Here is a 19823-nt window from a genome sequence, read left to right on the forward strand (position 1 = left end):
AAGCTACTGAAGTTTTAACCATCCTCCACAGTGATCCCTGTGGTTAGAAGTTGCTTGACAAACACCTTTCCATTATCTCAGGTACAGTCAAATCTCGATATAACGAATCATGTGGGACTGCCGAAAATCGTTCACTATATTGAAATTTTGTTGGAATGAAAAACTTGCGGTTACAAGCCAGTGGACAGATCTAGGAATGAAAATGACGTACCTTGGCAGTAGACACGCATGCAGACAAGCATACTCTCAAATAAAAATGTTTCACTGACTTCAAGGTTGCTTTATTTGAAGAAATCATTATTTTCTCCTGGCGCACACAGCACGCACGACCGATTAGGAATGCATCTACATCTTCCACTTTGCGCTACCTCGTACCTCATCGGGTACGTCATTGCACCGAGCGATGAAAGTGCGGACTTTTCGTGTGCACTAAAACGTCAATGTTTGACACGATCTCATCTTCAGTGTTCGATGACCACATGCAGTTGTCTACCTTCGGGTCGTCATCATCAATGGAGACGTCGCAAACGCAGTTAACAATCTCTTCGGTTGTCAGGTCCGCCAGCGTTAGTGCTGTGCTGTCGCTCTCCACATAGTTGTAGAAGGAAAACAGCGGGCAGCAGTTCCGCAACCTCGGTCCACAGGTCTCCTGGGTTGTTGTCGGTCACCTCCAGGTCATCTTCAAGCTGCACAGGCGCTTTGACAAGCTCTGCTTTTCGCCAGCAGTTGCGAATGGTGGACGCCTTCAAGTTCCACTAAGCTCCTGTGAGCACTTCGGCTGCCTGACGAATATTGATTGCAGTTGGCTGCTTTAGGCACAAATTGATAATAAACTGCTGCGCAAGGCGCCTACGAAATTCTGCTTTCACACTCTTTATAATGCCCTGGTCTAGGGGTTGCAACAAGGACGTGCATTTGGCAGCAGATATTCCAAGCAAACATGCATCAAGCAACATTCACAATGTCAGCAGTTGTTGACAAACAGTAGAATTCTTCGGCCATCCCTCCTCATTTGGTCGTCAAGTTTGATGAGCCACTCGGAAAAGAGTTCTCTGGTCATCCAGGCTCGTTTGTTGGCACGGTAGTCATACGGTAATGACATGACATTTTTCATGCAGCGAGGCTTCGCGTACTTGCCGATGACGAGCGGTTTAATTTTCTTCGTGCCTGTTGCATTGAAGCAGAGCAGGACTGTCACGCAAAGATGCAACTTCCTCCCTCCTTTGGCCCTTTGAAGTGCATCGTCTGGTCTGGCAGGAGCTGATAAAAACATGCGGCCTCATCCGCGTTGAAAATATAGTCTTCAGAGTACAATTCAGCCACCTCTAGAAAACAATAATTGCACCAGGAATCCGCGCCTTCTCTGTCAGCAGCCTTTTTCTCGCCCGAGACTACCTGCTAAGTTATTCCGTTCCTTTGGCGGAAACGAAAAGGCCAACCCACACTGGCGTCGAACGCAGTTATTTCAAGTGCATCAGCAAATTCACAGGCTTTTTCTTGGAGCATTGGGCCAGACACGGGAACGTTTTGCAGTCTGGCATCTTTAAACCACGCGAGAACAGCTTGGTCCACATTTTTGAAAGTTTCCCAGTCACAGCCGTTTCCTCGTAGGAGCGAGTTGCAATTCTAGGTGAAGCTTGACAATCTTGTCTCGGTCTTTCAAAATAGCCGCGACGGTCAATGGGGCAATGCCATGCTGTCTGCACACGTCAATTTGCTTTTTCCTTGTGCCGATTTCCGGCAATAAGTCCAATTTGTCCTGCAGCGAAAACTGCTTTCGCTTCTTCTTGATGCAGTCGCTAGCTGCATTCATCATTGAATCTCGCGCGAACATCGCCAAAGCTTTGTCATGAAGTTTTTGGTGAAGTTTGTGGTGAAGCAGTTGGCACTCGACGTGGTGATGATGATAGCTACTGTGGCATGGTGATGGTGATAGCTACTGCACTTCCTGTTTCTGTTTCACGCGAGAGTTGTGGCGCTGTTACTTTTAGCCGAATTCGTAATACTGATGTTCCTCGGTTACAAACGGGAAAATAAACTATGTGCGTTATTCTGAAATATGCGCTGTGTTGAAATTCGTTGTACTGAAATACATTTACATAGAAGAAATAGGCAATCTGGCGGGGATCCCTAAAAATATTCGTAAATTTGAGAAATTAGTTAATGTGGGTTTGTAGTAACGAGATATGACTGTACATGCTTAAAGGGACCGACAATTGGCCAGAATGTGTTCAGAGGCGTTCATGGAAATGAAATGACCATGATTTATAGTGAGAGAATCCAGCACGCTGTTCTGTGATTTAAGTAGGAATTATAATCTTAAATTGGCAAAGAATGTCTCAAAAACCAGTAAGTGGTGTGGCTGGCGGTGAAGTCTTGGTACTTTGGATGTAGTGTATGAAATTACTGCACCTAAGCTGGCTGTTATTAAGCCCATCATACTTATTGGTTGAAATTGCAGTTCACATATTATTAGGCTTTTGCACTTTATTCTATGGTTATTACAAAGTAAAAGAAGTGCACGCTAATGAGTGACGCTGCTTTTGTGGTAATGAGTGGAGCATCAGAGCGGGCAGAGCTGTTCAATGCATTGCAGCGCACATGAGGGCTGTTGTACGTGCTAGAGACTGAAAGGTCAAGTTACCACTGTATGATTGGACACTCGGTCCTGTAAGCTTTCCATTGCACTAAAAAAATGGGTACCATAAAAAATGGCTGTCAGCCCCTTTAAAGCACCTGATTACACTAAAATGTTCAGTGACCCCTTGAGCTGAGGGGTGGCAGTACCCTCACCACAGTGGAAATGAAGGAAGAGCTTCACATCAAGGGCTACGATATTTACTCATGTAAGGCTTGCACTTCTTTTCTGGATGTTTTACAGGGTGTGGGCCTAACACGAGGCAGGCTTATGGCTATTTACTGAAGCCTCAAACTGCGATCAGACTGCTATGCAGAATAATGCAACCACTAGCAGTCGACTATGAAGACTTTTGTTAAGTCGTCTTCGTCTTTGACAAGCTCATCTCATCAGCATTCTCACGAAACTGGTCGTCCTCTGTGCTGTCCATTACTATTCGAGATTACCATCACCTTGAAGTTCTTGATGACAGTCTCAAACGAAACCACACACCACATATTAAAAATCCATGTGCACAATTCTATGCAGAGATGCGCTCTTAAGCCTGTTTCACATGCAAGCGAAAATGCTCATGAATCCTGCCGCCGCGCCGCAGAAATCTGTTTCGAGCGGCGGCGGCGGCACTAGCGGCGAGGTTCGGGCAAGTTGGAATTTCATCGCAGTGGCAGAGCGGCCGCACCGCTTCCGAACGGCCCGCCTTGACACGTGACCAGTGGAGGACTAGTGGGGGAAAGCCTGCGCATAGGATGATGTTTATTTACTTGCTGCACGTCGTACGGGCAACATGCCAAGAGAGGTTTTCAACGAATTGCTAATTGCTAAGCGCAGGATATGTATTTATAACATAAAAATTTGAGAGGCAGGGACAAAGCAATGCTTGTGTTGGTAGTCGCAAACTACCGAAACTGGCTGAAAGTCCCGTGTTTTTTGCCAGCAACATTGCTATTCACAGCGGCGGAAAACGCGCGGTGGCAATGCATGTGAAACGAAACCTTGCGAAAAGCTCCGCAGCGCCGCGCCGCTGTTCGCTCCATTCGCTCAATCGCTTGCATGTGAAACAGGCTATACTGTACTCGAAAACATGAAGCTGCTGAATGTTTTACAAGGTGTGGGCCTAACACGAGGCAGGCTTATGGCTATTTACTGAAGCCTCAAACTATGCTCAGACTGCCATGCAGAATAACGCAACCACTAGCAGTCGACTATGAAGACTTTTGTTAAGTTGTCTTCGTCTTTGACAGGCTCGCCTCATCAGCATTCTCCCAAAGCTGGTCGTCCTCTGTGCTGTCCATTACTATTCGAGATTACCATCACCTTGAAGTTCTTGATGATAGTCTTAAACGAAACCACATGCCACATATTCAAAATCCATGAGCACAATTCTTTGAAGAGATGCACTCTTACTGTCCTCGAAAACATGAAGCTGCTAAACCTGCTAAACAATGCACCTGAACACAGCAGATAAAGTACACAGGATGCTGGATCTATGCCACGTTCGCTACATGATTGCGATCCAGCAGGATACGGCAACAATGATGATGGCATCATTGGCAGGACAGTAACTAGTACGGTCAAACATAAAATTTTACAGAACACGAAATCTGGGGGAAAGCTTAATATCTGTGCAGCCTCACAATGCAGCCTAGTATTCGTATTTACAGCATTTATCAGTACATGTGAACAACATAGTGATTTCAGTTTTACTGACTACTGCTACAAGCTGCTCGGAAACTGAACGTTTTCCGAAGATCCTACGGTCCGTAAACTTTTGTGGTTGACTGTACCATTTAGTAGCAGCTTATTAAAATTGACCAGCATGCAACACAACCTCCGAGATTGCAACAGTGCACCAGTGCAATCTAGGAGGCCATGCTGTGAATACTTTTTTTTTTCTTTTTTTCACATTTTTGCGCTCTAAAGTGGCAATGCAGGACTTACACGAGAGCGGGTCTTACCTGAGTAGTTACAGTATTCTCGCTGATGAGTGGCAAAAGTAGTGCAGTTGTCATGCAACAGATACTTCGCCGCAAATAGTCACTGAAGTCAAAAAGCTAAGGCAGGCATTCACCATATATTACCATGTTAGCACTGCATCCCTAAATTAGGCCCTAAATATTCCAGAAAAAAGGCCACACCCCTTTTTCCCACGAGTGTGCCTCGTCAGACAGAGCTGTGCAATCTCCACATGTTACCGACATGGTATAAATACGGACAGTGAAACATGTGGCCGAACGTACAGTTTGCGCCATCTGCCAGTGATCTTCAGACAAAGCAATGCATATCTGGTTTGGCTGCTGGAAACGAAGATGCACACCCAACAGGGACAATTGGACTTCTGTTTTCTTTCATGCTCATTGTCTCACTCAACCTCTGAAATTCCTGCACAACGCAATGCTTCCATCGATCATTACTGATGTCGCTGCTTGCTAGTGTGGGTGAGGCAAGCAGGCTTGGAATAAAAAAACAAAAGCCACAATATTTCTCTTGAGCATGCATCCTCGCTTCCAGCAGCCAAACCGGATATGTGTTGCTCCGACTGACGATAACTGGCAAACAGCACATACTGCACCTTCAGCCAGATGCTCCACTGTTCACATTTGAGTTGACGCCGATACCATTTATAGGGAAGAACAGGCTATAACGGGGCCCCTTCCCATTCCCATTTAGCCTCCCATAGAACTTCCTGTATACCTATACTGCTTATAGTGCAGCTGCACAAGACGAAGTAGTAGTTATAACGCGGTTTTCGCTGGAAAATTCCACAGACAAGCGCAGTAACAAGTTCACTTCTCAACGAGGTGTGCCCGCCAATGGCAGGGTAGAGCAGGAGGCGCTTCAAAAAAGAAAAAAAAAAAAGAGGATGAAAGAAAGAAAGAAAGAAAGAAAGAAAAAGAAAGGAACGAAGAAAAGCAGCTGCAGTGCGCTGGGGGCGCGTGGTGGTTGCCTAAGTGATGGAGCAGCCTTTGCTTGGCCACTTATTAGTGGCATGCACGACGGCTTCAGCTTGTGTGCACCCATTGCGATACACATGATCGTGAACTGCAGATATCACGCGTAGGACCTTGACTGTCAGTTTAAGCGGTGTTCTGCGAATTTAGTTAGAGCTTTTAGGCTTGATGTCCGCATGCAAGCTTCTGCCATTCCTACCAGTACATGCACATACAAACTTAGTTGGTGTTCACAGTAGTTGCCGCAGCCGACTGCTTCAGAAACCAAACTCCGCTTCACACATGATGCCATCAGTTCAGCCCGCACACGTGATCGCTCGCCCAATCTCTATGTAATCATCTATGGGTACGAACATATCAAGGGCAAGCTTCCTGCAATGGCATGCCACCTGACACCCCAGCCAGCTGGGCCTAATCAGCACATCTCGCCAGGAATCCGTGACCAAAGTTGCGGTTTCATGCCGAGTCAACGAAACTAGTGGCAGTGGCTGTATGGCACATGGAAAGCAGAGGAACCAACTCGATAATGAAAGTAAGGGCACACAGGTGGCATGGGCAACACTCAATTGGCAGCAACTAGGTCCACGATCTTCATGTTTTCAACATCGTTCACACATGGATCAGTCTGAGAAATCAAACGAAACACTGTATGCCGTCCGAAATTTTGGTCACGATTCTACATTAGTTCTGTGGAGTTGGTGGCAGTGCATGGAATTTCTAATAATCCAGCAGGTCTGGAAAACCAGTGGGCAACTTTCTCCCCAATGTTGCTCTCTCTCTCTCTCTCTTTTCTGTTACTTTGTCTACTTTATGCAAAGACGGCAGGTCCTTGGTCATGAACTTTTCCATGATCGTAAACTTAGACGAATGCAACATCCCAATCGCATGCTCCAATTTTCAGATATGCGCAGCTACTTGGGCACGTTTTGCAAATGTGCAGCCTTCGAAAAATGTTTTGGTTATAGTGTGGTACCACTTATAGTGTTGATATCCGCGACTCTGGTGACTTATGTTATAAGCAGCCTATGCTGTAGTATCAAAACAGAAAAAGAAAAAACAAGAAAGAGGGACTGCACAAGCCATTTTCAAGCAAGGTACATTCCCAGAGAGCAGCTGTATAGTAATAAATGCTGCTGCATTCCCCAGGTAGTGTAATTTCCAACAGTAACATATATCTATAGTCTTGTTTCTTACCGGATTGTAAACAAACAAGTAGAACAGATCACCACCATGAATGCTTCTGTCCAATTTTTCTCTGCCACCTGGATATCGCTCAAGGAAGATGGTATGAGTATAAAGGCCACACGTCTGTCTTGGCAGTACCTGCAAGTTCAAGCACACAAACAAATTTGCCACGGTGCCAAGAAAGAAAAGGTGGGGGGGGGGGGGGGGGGGGGAGCCATACAACACAAAATCAGGGAGAGAATTTGCAATATACTGTCTATGTGCAAGACAACAGCACAGAACCTCTATTCGCTCTCAATAAATGTACCGTATATACTTGAATCTAACACGTACATTTTTCCCTATATAACAGGTCCAAAAATTGCATGCACATTAGAATCGAGTATGACCCTAAATCCGCATTACCATATCGCCACCGGCATTCAAAAAATGGCGCCTCGTACGCGCTTCTAGCCTAGCTGCAGTAGCTTCCTCCATGTGCATACCTCCATGTTGTACGTGTAACCAGGCGCTGGTGTAACCTAGTCTACCACCTGTCTTCCCGTTTTCTGCATTTATTCAATCAGCATGGAAGCGCCAACTGCGAGGACACGCTGAGTCCACCATGATGCTGCATTTAAAAGGAAAGTTATCATGTGCGCGGAGACGGATGGAAATCGGGCCGCATCAAGGGCGTTCGGAGTTAACGAAACTTGCTTGCGGGACTGGCGCAAACAGAAGGAGAATATTTTCGCCAGCAAAGCAACAAGGAAGGGTTTCAGTGGACCAAAGCAGGGCCGCTTCGCCGAAATAGAAGAGCTGCTCGCGGAATACGTGCAAGTGCAGCGAGCGGCACAGCGGCCTGTGATGACTGATCTGCTCAGAGTACGGGCGATGCAGTTAGCCCTACAGAAAGGGCTAAGGCCTTCAAAGCTATGAAATTTTATGCAAAGAAAAGGCTTTTCTCTTCGAAGGCGAACAGGGATATTCCAAAAATTACTCAAAGAATATGAAGAGAAATTACACAGTATTCAGTGGTACATTTTGAAGTTGCACCATAGAAATGGCTACCACTTCGGACAGATTGGAAATGCCGATCAGACGCCGCTCTACCTTAACATGCCTGCCACCACAACCGTTGAAAAGAAGGGGGCGAAGCAAGTGCGTGTTTTGTCTTCCGACCACGAAAAAACTAGAGTCACCGCAATGCTTTGTTGCACTGCAGATGGGCACAAGCTGTCCCCGTATCTTATCTTCAGACGGAAGACGCACCCGAAAGGAATCGTGTTTCTGAGTGGTGTGATTGTGCGCGCAAATGAAAAAGGTTGGATGACCACAGACTTGGTCACTGACTGGATTGATAACGTTTGGCGGAAGAGACCCGGTGGCAGTTTGGGTCGTGGGATGCTTGTGCTCGACACGTTCAGGTGCCACCTTGACCAGCGCATCAAGGACAAGCTGGCTGCATGCACCGGCGATCTTATCGCGATACTCGGCGGCATGACATCGCAGCTCCAGCTGCTCAATGTTTGTTTTAACAAGCCAATGAAAAAGAATTTAGGGACTCTACACCGAATAGGTTGTCAGTGGCTGTCACGAATTCACGCCCACCAATAAAATGAAGAGTGCCTCGCTGCAGGACTTTGTTGGATGGGTGAAAGATGCATGGAGCACGATCCCGTTTGCCATGGTCAATAAGGCCTTTAAAGAGTGCAGGATTTCGAATGCCATGGACGGCACCGAGGATGAAATGCTTTGGTCTGTTGATAGTGATAAGGAGTTGTCTGATAGCGACATCGAGTGATATCTATTGCCCCCCGCGACTCGTACCAGCGCAGTGAAAATCTTGGCGGCAAGGTACGCCGCTTCCATTTGCGTTTTTATTCATAGCAACTTTAGTGTATTGGGAATAAATCTGTTTTTTCCAAATTATAGAAAATAGTATTTCTATATGAAAGCACGAGGTGCACTGTATCGCACTCTTTTTTTTTTTTTGGGTCATGGAAAACGGGTGCATGTTACAATCGAGGTTCTCATTTTTTTAATTTTTTGGTCACGGAAAACGGGTGCACGTTACAATCGAGGGCGCATTAAAATTGAGTAAATACGGTAAGTATTTTAGTCCTGAAATCTGCTCTAGCCCTGGTTCCATGCAGGCGGCTACAGTGGCTCTTAGCATTAGCCACTAATGGAAAAACAAAAGACCTTGAATCTAGTGACTGATTCTCTTCAACTCAATTACCGCAAACAGCAGTCATGAGCCCTCGACTCCTCAATGTGTTTAATCCTCTATGGTGCCATATATAGGAAAAATAGGAGAAATTTATTGCTGGCCTACTGTTCCTACTAAATCATAATGCAAGAACGAATTTGTTTCTTAGAGAAATAAATTATAAATTGGTATGTTGTTGTTTGGTAGCATTGCGCCATAATGTAATGCAAATCTATGCTTGTCACCATTGCTAGGTGCCATATTTACATGAACTAACACGCAACCTCTATAAAAAAAATATGGGTCTGAAAAACTGTTTGTGTGTTACAATCAAATACGAAACCTACCGAGCTTACGGCATTGGAAACACCTACTGTTAGAGCCGTCAGACTCAGCATCATCGCCATCACAAAATTACAGCGGAGCACATTTCCTTGAAGGAAATGTCCTCTAAAAGTGATAGCAGCATCTGTAAAAGTGATCACTCAAAAATACCGCCTTGTGTACTTGGTATCTATGACCAATGAAATGCAAACTTCGACGATGACGCACTGCTTTCATTATGAAAGCATATTTAAAGGAAGCAGTTTCCCTACTGTGAAGGTAAATTCTGCTCATCTCATTTTTTTCTGATTGCAAATGTGAGGACATGCTATACAGTAAACTCTCAGGTGTAAGAACATCAGCTGAACAAATATTTCAGAATAAAGAACTTTTAGAAAATCCCCGGCAGTTTTTCTATGAATTCAATCCAAAACTCTTTCAGTTAAACAAATTTCTGAATAGTGAATATTTCAGTTGAGCAAACTTCATCAATGGAACCGGGCTCTTTTAAATCAGTTGAACGAAGTTTTGCAATCTGCAGCACTGGCGTAGCCGATGCCCGCCACCGCTTAATCACCCCTCCAGTGGCGGCTATGTGCAGTGTGACAGTGAGCTGGTTACCTGTGCTGAAATATCAGGTCTGGAAATTATTTCCAATGTTCGTCCTGAAGAAGAGTGCAACGAGGAAGATGCAATGGCAGAGACAGATTCAAATAGTGTAATCCTAGCCGAGGCTGTAGGATGCGTTGGAAAGTTGCGAGACTGTGTTTCAGCAAGAAGCTGTGCCAGAGGAAGTGTACGAAGACGTAGACTCTCTGGACAGCTTTGTTACTTCTTGTGCTTTAAGAGCACCAGTGCAAGTGAAAATTATATATATTTTTTTAAATGAGATAGGCAGCAATGCAACTGTTATGCACTTGGTATATATTGATGTGCATAACTCCATAAATTGCATTTCACACTTTTGACTCGATGTCTGCTGTGCCCTATGCTGTTCCATATTCTAGTGAACATTCAGTTTAGTGAACTTTCAGTTAAGTGAACTATTCCCTTGGGTCCCTTGAAGTTCACTCAAGTGAGAGTTCCCTGTATTTCTCTTTTAGAAATTGGGGACATATTAAATTCAGTGCATGTCACATTCAGGTGCATGTTGCATTCAGGTGTATGTTACACTGAGGTGCACTTTTATTTTCTTAGTCTAAGCTCCCAAAATTGGGTGTGCGTCAGATTTTGGGGCGTGTTAGAATCATGTCAATATGCTATGCACTGAACAGGTACTGTTGGCCATTTGTACCAAACTCATGCATTCAACTATATAAATACTTATGAAGAACCAGTCCCGGTTGCTATCAAAGAATGTGTTTAGCATGCTTTCAGAGGTGCTTATTTATGGCACTATGTTGCACTACGTCTTATAGGTGATGTTATGTGTTTTATGGGTGGAGTATGATAGGTGGATTATTTATTCATTGTGCATGCAGACACTGCACGGGGTTCTGAACCTGTCCTTGAGGAAATGGCACTCAAAGTAGCACCAGTTGTCTTCTGCTTTTGGGTCTGTGTTATTCTTCGGGGTTGGCCACTAAATAAATTAGACAATCACGCAAGATCAGGGCAAGTTCCCAGAGAATGCTAAACATATTAAAAAAATTGGACTCAGTTTATGCAGAGAATAGTGGGCCAAATTAGAACATTTCAGGAAAAAGTCCGAATGCTACAACCACTAACGCGGAATGTTATCAAGCAAACACAAAGCCAATGTGAGCGCCTCGTTATTGTGCGAGAAGCTACGCTATTAAAAATGTTCATGCCTGTATTTCGCATATATTGCCATCACATATAATTTTACAGAATGCCTGCGGCTAAGAGACATAAATTAGTGTGGGCATGTAAAAGAAAGAAATACAATAATATTGCCCAGCTCGCACTGCCAGGCTACACAAAAAGCTGGAAACATAAACCTCTGACAAAAGAAGACCAAATGTTACCCACTTTCGCGCCACGTTACCATACGGCCATGAACATGAATTGTAATGCTTCACGTTTGTAAGAAATGCCAAGAATTTAAAATAAGGATCACATGTCGGTCTTTCATTGCTCCTTAAGAACAATTTTATTGTTCATGCAGCTAGGACAAGCATAAAGACAGTTAACAAAAGCAAACTTGAAGAAAATTTGTCAATGAGCTCGCGTGCTTCTGCCTTGATGCAAAATTCGCAGGTGTTGCTTTCTGGAGGAGAAAGCCTGAACTAGGAACCTTGAAAGATGGGTACATTACAAAACAGCCGTTCAGCACATTAGTAAAATGATACTAGCTTGTGCATGAACTAGCTTGTGGGTCTCAGAGGCTGGGTAGAAAGTGGTACGTTACAAAACAATAACGCCGGCACATAGAAGGTTAAATACTCCCTCGTGAAATGATTAACAGGTACTCCTGAAAAACTAAGACAACTTCAGTACCACATGTAGAACTCCAGGAAATTTCTGAACAATAGCGACACTCAGTATTTTTTCCCAAATAGCTTCTCTAATTGCATGCAGACAATATGCACTACATTAATCTAAAGCACATTCTGCTTGTACACACTTCGAAAGCAGGTGTCCCTGCAGATTCTCATTACACATGGCCTGCAGCTGGCATGCAGCTGTAGATGCACTGTCCACAAAATCATCCATTGGCAAGCAGGTCAAGCAAGATGTGCAGTTAACAAGCCATCCACATGATGGCACGAATACATGCTCCATATTCCGAACACCATTAATTTTGATAAATCAATTGCAGTACTTACTCGAATCTAACGAGCACTTTTTTCTAATAAAACGGGTCCGAAAATTGAGTGCACATTACAATCGAGTACGACCTTAAATCTGTGTTACCATATCATCATCAGCATTTCAAAATGGCCGCCTCGTATGCGCTTCGAGCCTAGCTGCCGTAGCTTCCTCCATGTCCTGCAGTATGTGTGCTTAGGCAATGCTTCCTTAAGCTTAGGTTAGTGCACCGTCCGTCTTCCTGCTTACTGCGTTTGCTCTATCAGCATGGAAGTGCCGAGTGCAAGGACATGCCGAGTTCATCACGATACCAAAATTAAAAGGAAAGCGATCATATGTGCCGAGACAGACGAAAATCTGGCCGCATCACAGGCGTTCGGAGTTTCCGAAACTTGCATGGGGGACTGGCGCAAACAGGAGAGGCGTTCTACACTGGCGACTGCTACGTACGGCGCGGCCCCTATCTTGAAAGCGATCAGCGATAGAGACAAGGTCTATGCATCTAGGCGTATCGTGCTGTGTTCTCGTTGCTTAGTTCACATTGAATCAAGAGAGGCCACACAAAGGTCAATTCCCTCACTCCTGCTACCGCACTTCCTCGCTACAGCATTTTACAGAGTTTCTGCAGTCATTGAGCGAGACATGTTCATGTTTGCTTGCGCGTGCATGATACCATGCTTGTTAATTTAGCTAGTATGCTTCATACTTCGATGCTTCACCTTTCGGGCGAAACTATGACTTTATTAATTTATTGCAACTTTAGTGCATTGGGAGTAAATGTTAATTTTTTCCAAGTGAGAGAAAGTTGTATTTCTGTATGAAAGAATGAGGTGCACGGTACTGTAAAGGACTTTTCTTTTTTTTGGTCATGGAAAACGGGTGCGCATTAGAATCGAGGGCGCGTTAGAATCGAGTAAATAGAGTACTTTACTTATTCTGGACTTTCCAATGTGAGAAGATGATTTGAAAATGGAAGTATGCACAGTCAAATAAATACAGCAATCCCTCGTTATGATGCAATCACTTCACTCAAAATATCACTTTATTCAAGATTTCTTCCGGTCCCGTCCCAAACGCATGCATTTTAAGCCGCATTACTCGAAGTGCACGAAGAGTTTGACCCATTTAGAGCGAAGTGGCGAACGGAAGCATTGCCGCTGCCGAGTGGCAGCGGCCCTTTTGCACATGCAGTGTCAAATTAATACCGCCGACGAATTAGTTTCACGCAAGCACAGGACAGGCCACAAAAGTACCAAACCTACGACCAATGACTGCCTAGTAATGGGTACCAAGTGAGTGTGGTGCGCTTCCAGCTGTTTACTGCCGAGCGAATGAAAGCTGTCAAATTCCATGGTGCACCGCGCCCGAGCCATTAATATCGGTCGCAATCGCATCGCTGGTGTCCCCCATGATAGAATCCATACAATAATGAAGTTTTCCTGATGATTTGCCATGACAGAAAACCGCGGTCTCTTGTATGCCGAAAAGTGGCCAAAAGACTGCAGGCAGACTTGCGCCATAGCATTCCATGGGGTGCACTCAACGAGTTTTAGCACTTTAAAGAGAACTTCTAGTGCTGAAACATGCCGAAAAGCACAAAAGAAGTGTCCCTCCAATTATAAGTGCCATGTTTGATGTGAGGAGCAACATTAACAAATTGGGAAGACAACTTTGGGGAAGCCGGCCTAGAAATTTGCTCGCCATAATCGACCTGCATCGTAATAAACCCGCCCCTAGTTTCGTTGCACTTTTGACAGCGCCAATTGACCGATAACTTGCCAAAAACAAAAAAAAATATAAGCGTCGTCAGTTACGAGTCAGGCTGTCAACATGACAGGTCAACGCAAGATCGTGTTTTCCCGGTGATTTTCTCGAGCGGGTCATTCTCCATTTGTGCCATCCGACTGTAGACAAACGGTCTAAATGTATGGTAGGGTCATAGAATTTTGTTCCTAGACATTTATAAATGGCGACGCAGCGGTGTGTGAACACCGGCACTCGCACTGTAAAATTAGCACAGTTTTGTTGACAACGGTGCATCAAAAAACTCGTTTTGCAAGCTTCGCGGCTGCACACCTCACAAAAAATTGCCCAGTGATCATGCAAAGTGCAGCTACTGCAAAACTGTTCAGTTTTCACAATCGGCCTATGTACGCACAATGAGCGGCTAATCGTTTTTTGAGCACAACAAACACAACCTCAGACTCGAGCCACGGCATTTGCAGCACTTTCCAGCGTGATACTACTGTAGTCTTCCGTGACCTCTGTACCCCCCTATAAACGCGCCTTCCCCTCCTCATTCACTCTCCAGTCTGCAAGCCATTTGGATGCCAGTCACCCGTCTCCCTCGCCTTCATGTCAGCTCCTTTCCTTGCCTCCTCGCTGCCAGTTTCGACGTTGCTGCTCCTTCAAAGCTGCCCTCTTCCAGCCTGCCCTCCCGAGCACAATCTTCCACCAATGGGTGCCTTTCCATAGTTCCTGCTTCTTAGTCTCCACAACTGCAATTGCCTTTCTTCCGCTACATGTGAAGCCGATGCCAAGCCCACCATTGCAACCATCGCCATCACCAGTGCGCACTGACGAGGAAAGCGAGATGCGCTGACATTTTGAAGCTTCTGCCTTCTGCATCGCCCGCCGTGTTCAGTCACTTTGGCACAGGCAGCACATGCATTTGGATCCGTGCTGCAGGCCTTGTGATGTGTGTTATTTGGGGTGCTTCGATAGGCTTGCCTCGCGTGTGCTTTTCTGGTCCACAGTGATAAATGGCTCTGTCAGTCTCTGGGTGAAAGTGTCAGACTTTGGAGCTGAAAGTTCTGCCGATAAAAGAAGTGGAAAAAGGTGGCATGCAGAAAACTTACATCATGAAGGAATTTGGCATACCCCTGTCTGCTTTATCAACTGTATTGGAAAATAAGGAAGCTGTGCTGGATGACTTTGAGAAGAACTTCTTGGCGAAAAGGAAGAGGAATCACGATTCGAAATACTCCGAAGTAGAAGGTGTACTTCTACAATGGCTGAAGAACACCAGGAGTGCAAATCTCCATAGACATGGACCTGCACTTACTGCAAAAGCCGAAGCTCAAAGCCGAAGCATAAAGAACTCAAGTGCAGCAATGGCTAGCTTGAGCAGTTCAAAAAATGACAGGGCGTGATGTCGAAGTTGATCGTTGGCGAAAGCGCAGCCATGAACCGTGACACTGCAGACGTACGGCAACAACATCGGCTCCAAGCTCTATTTGAAAAGTATGAAGACAAAGACATCTACAACCTAGATGAGGCTGCATTTTTCTAAAAGATGCTCCCGAATGGCACGTTAATTACCACTGGCAGATCCTCATCTGGAGGAAAACAGAGCAAGGAACGTGTCATGGTGCTGTTTGGTGCTAATGCAACAGGGAAGGACAAGCTTCCCTTGTTGATACAGCGGAAGGCGGAGAAGCCACGGTGCTTCCGATATGCAACTATTCCCAAGAAATGCATCTAAAGAAGTAACAAGTGAGCATGGATGACTGCTGCTCTTTTTGAAGACTTCGTGGTGCTTTTCATAATTGACAATTGTCAAAGCCACGGGAAGATCAACAACCTCAAGGCGATCGCTTTGGAATTTTTGGCTGCGAACACAACCGCAGTATTTCAACCGATGGATCAGGGCATCACTGAGACCACCCGGAATCTGCACCACAAGGCTCTTTTGCAGCGTATGCTCACAGTGTATGACGCCAGCAAGAGGTACAACTATGATTTGCTTGGTGCAATCCATTTGCTGAACTTTTCATGGAAAGAACTCACACCTTCGAAGGTTGCCAACTGCTTTGGAATGCTGGCTTTTCCCCCACCATCGTCAACGGCCCTGATGATGACCAGACTTACAGCAATCTGCTGCACGTCTGGTTAAATTGGTAGCAACAAATTGCTGGCCAAGACGTAGAAGGGGACTTCAAAACATTCGAATTGGCTGACGCTGCTGCTCCTCTGTTCACCCCAGCGACAGATGCGGAGATACTGTTGTGATCGGCCGTTCGCCCTGCGAAACCCTTCGGTCACGGCTCGCACGATTATGGGGAACAGGCCGACGGCCTCGTCAAAATGGTTCTCGACACGGATTAATTATGACCAGCGCAGGAATACCTCGTTCAGGAGAGGTTTGAGCAATTAGCAATTATATGGCTGTCACCTGTCAGCTGCACTAATTGACGTGTCCAAGCAGGAGACGCGGTCAGTGAAATGATATGGCTGTCACCTGTCAGCAGCACAAACCGGCGAGTCCAAGCCAGAGACGCGGTCAGAGTGAAGATCCGGCCATCACCTGTCAGAATACGATCGAAGTCAGCATACGTTCCCCTCCCTTCCCTGTTTGTGCCGAGGATGTGCATGAGTTTCTGACCAAGGTCCCGTTTTAGGGAGGGGCAACCTACCTCTGGATTGGTGGGACCTGATGTCATCGGTCTCCTGACACCGGATTGGGGGAAGTGACTAAACAATGATCACACAAGGCATAAAAGGAGCTACGGACGGTGGGAGTGATTGGCAACTACCATTTCCTCATCAACATTTCTGTATTACTTTGCATTTTCTTCTACTTGTGTAAATATATACACGTTTGTCTAACGTCATGAATATAGGACCCAACCTCACGTTCACTTACCCCGCCATGAGGAAAGAGGATCCCATGTCTTCGAACCCCGAGTCGCAACAATACTAATTGACATTGTTGGTGGCCCCGACGAGAATGAAGAACTGGCAGACAAAGAGCCACGTGAAGTGCCGACTATGGTGCAGACGCGGGAGTACCTACGCCCGCTGCGAAATAAGGTTGAATGCACGGGCAGCAACCACGGCATTGTGTAATGCTTGGTCAAATCAGAGCAGGGTTGCTCGCGCACGGTAAGAACTTGAAACAGCCAAAGCTCACTGCATTCTTTTCACCTGAATAAACTTTTGCTTCACTGAATACATTGTATTTTGACTTCCTCACAGTTGAGGGACAATTAAAGATCAACTGCTTTAGCTTTTCTCGAGTGGTCGCTTCTAGCAAATTACCACTTATGACGAATTTTTTCGCCATCCCGCTGACTTCGGTATAACGAGGGATTACTGTACATTCATATGGATATCACAAAAAAGAGCCTGTGAGTTCGATATAGCATGTAATGCAATATGAAAGTCTTATAAATTCTGACAACTAAAACGTGTCTTCTTTTTTAAATATAGGAACTTGCTTCAGTGGGAAAAATGCTGATCAGCTATTAGGTGAACAAGCTGACACTGTGAAATTATATGCTCATTAACCGGTGCACATAGACCTAAACAGGTTGTGCGAGCTGATGTTTATGTACCCAAATTTTTTTGAGATGCTCTTGCCATTATTGAGTTTCCTACAATACTTACTAGAGAGAACTCTGGCACTAGTATTTATGGAAGCTGCAAGCCTGGCAGTTCAGCCAGCATGGGAATGATGGCTACTACATGGACCTGCCTAAACATAGTCCTGCTGGCTTCATACGGCTTTGCAACTTTGCAAATGAAATTGTTTTAAGAAAATATTGCATTACAAACAACAAATGGTGGTGATTATGCATATATGCCATCTTATCACCTTTTATGCTTAAAAAAGTAGGATTTCTTCGAAATTTAGACAATTAGAGGCAGATGAAGCATAGTAAATAAAGCCACAAGAATGTCTCAAGCCATAAGCAGGAAGAAACCATCATTCCCATAGTAGCTGAATGATCGCAGTTCCACAGTAACTTTAGCAAGAAACTCTACACTTTGCACAGCATGGCTTGTCTTGGTGTCTGCTGCAGCACTAAAGCATACAGGACACCATGGCAGAAGGAAAAAAAATTATTTTTTTCCTTCCTTCATTGCAGGCGAGGCAGTGGTGTGCAGAAATGCACCTTGCGAACTTCCTGCTTTCCTTACTGTACTTAGCCGAGTCTGGCACACACCACTCAATATAATCCGGTCTAAAATGCATACACCAGTCAGAGCCATGAAAAGCTTAGTGCATAAAACAATTTCTTCATGACGAGGATTTACTGTACTGTTTCAATATAAAAAATTCATGCTCAGTACGATTCTAAATACAATGTATCTAAAAGACTGGAAAACATAAGCTGCAAAATAATGCAACAACAAGAAGCATAAGCAGTCTCTGTCCTCATTTTCAAGATGCATAAGCAGTCTCTGTTCTCATTTGAAATGGCGACAAACTGCAATGAATATGATGCATGCTACTTCGTAACCAAGCTAGACAGCGGCCAGTGTCAGCCAACTCACCATTATGTTACGGTGGACAAATCCCCGGCGCAGCCTAGCTGGCCTAAGGTGTGGGTACTCTTCAGTGCTGGTTACACGTATGTTCCAGACCTTCTTCCAGGCATCGTATAAGGGCTCATGAACAGGGTACACACCGGAATGATGAGGTGCTACTGAATAGCCAGAGTCTGTCTGGATACGGTGCTTCTGTCAACAACATAGGGAAGCTGTCCTTTAGTCGACATTACTTCAAACAGCAGCATGCTGCACAGTTATAAATTACAATCTTAAATGCATGCCTTTATGCAAGAATTGGGATCTATGCAAAAGCAATTACGTTTTCCATATAGAACCTTATCAATGGAAAATCGCCATCCTTTTACCTTGGCAAACTCACGATTGAGCCTCATTTCAGTCTCTAGTAGTGTCACATTGTCATAAAGATGAGGCTGGCTATGGCTCCACATGTGACAAAACCACCAGAATTCGTGGGCATGAGCTAGGGTAAAAGCAAAACAGTCAACATTACAAACAAGTCTTGCTTGAAATAAAGGGGCTCAATATCAGTGAAGTGAACCTGCAACTCACAGAGCAGCATGTCATCGCCTTTATTTTCCTCGTGTGATCCACGATGGTAAAATTTGCCAGAAAAGCCAAGATTGAAGCGGAAGCCATGAATTAATTTCCGGAACTGTTGCTGTGCATCCAGTAGTGCCTAAAAAATTTTTAGACATGTTAAATACTGTGCATAGGCAAGCAAGTTGCAAAGAATTGCAGAAGCAAGTACACAGACATGCCAACCTTGAATTGGTAAAAGTACTAAGATCAAGGCTAGAAAACTACTGAAATTTGGATGCTGAAATAGTAAACATGTGAAATATACCAAAATATGCTTTAACATAGGCAATGTTGCCCTTCATTCTTCTTTTTGAGCAAGAAAATGCACCAATTTTGTATTTTAAAATATGCCACGAACCGGTGATTTTAACTGCGGAATGGTCTATTAAATTAAGCAAAAGATAAATATTTCATAGTTCTTTTTCGCTGTTGACAATGCCATTGGACCAATTCTTGCATTTCTTTGTACTGAAATGCAACAAGATTTCTACTAGGGTAGAAAACCTTAAAATCCCAGTGGTCCACATGACAAAACATGTATACTTATGTCCTTGCAGGACTTCATGCTGCATAAGAGATGTACAGATTAACAAAGAATAAACACAGAGTAAGAAGAAATAAACACTTGAAATTACTTTTCCAACATCCTGTCACTGAAACTCAGCAGCAACACACAAGGTGCCAGGTGCACTTAGCAAGAACAATGGTAGCCACTCTAACCATGATCAGGGATACAAAGCTAAATTCTATGTTAAGCAACACAGAAACAAATGTGCTGAAATTGGTAACCATGAGGTTAATTATTGGATGCAAGTGAAAAATGACAAATTGACTGGAATCATATATAGCAATTATGAATAAGTGCTAAACATCTGGAATTTAATAATAA

At 44.6% G+C, this 19823-nt stretch overlaps 1 protein-coding gene across 3 annotated transcripts in view; it reads right to left on the bottom strand.

Annotated features, from left to right (window-relative positions):
* The window catches only part of sfl (N-deacetylase and N-sulfotransferase sfl), an 85791-nt gene that overhangs the window by 41136 nt on the left and 24832 nt on the right, over nucleotides 1-19823 (bottom strand). For all 3 annotated transcript variants that reach the window (XM_055063564.2, XM_050196192.3, XM_055063565.2), the window contains 4 exons: nucleotides 18905-19031; nucleotides 18700-18815; nucleotides 18338-18523; nucleotides 6781-6909 (listed from right to left, as the gene is read on the bottom strand). In XM_055063564.2, the coding sequence (XP_054919539.1) occupies nucleotides 6781-6909; nucleotides 18338-18523; nucleotides 18700-18815; nucleotides 18905-19031 (558 nt within the window). The remainder of the gene's footprint in view (nucleotides 1-6780; nucleotides 6910-18337; nucleotides 18524-18699; nucleotides 18816-18904; nucleotides 19032-19823) is intronic.

The sequence above is a fragment of the Dermacentor andersoni genome, chromosome 1, assembly GCF_023375885.2.
Source record: "Dermacentor andersoni chromosome 1, qqDerAnde1_hic_scaffold, whole genome shotgun sequence".
Lineage (NCBI taxonomy): Eukaryota > Metazoa > Arthropoda > Arachnida > Ixodida > Ixodidae > Dermacentor > Dermacentor andersoni.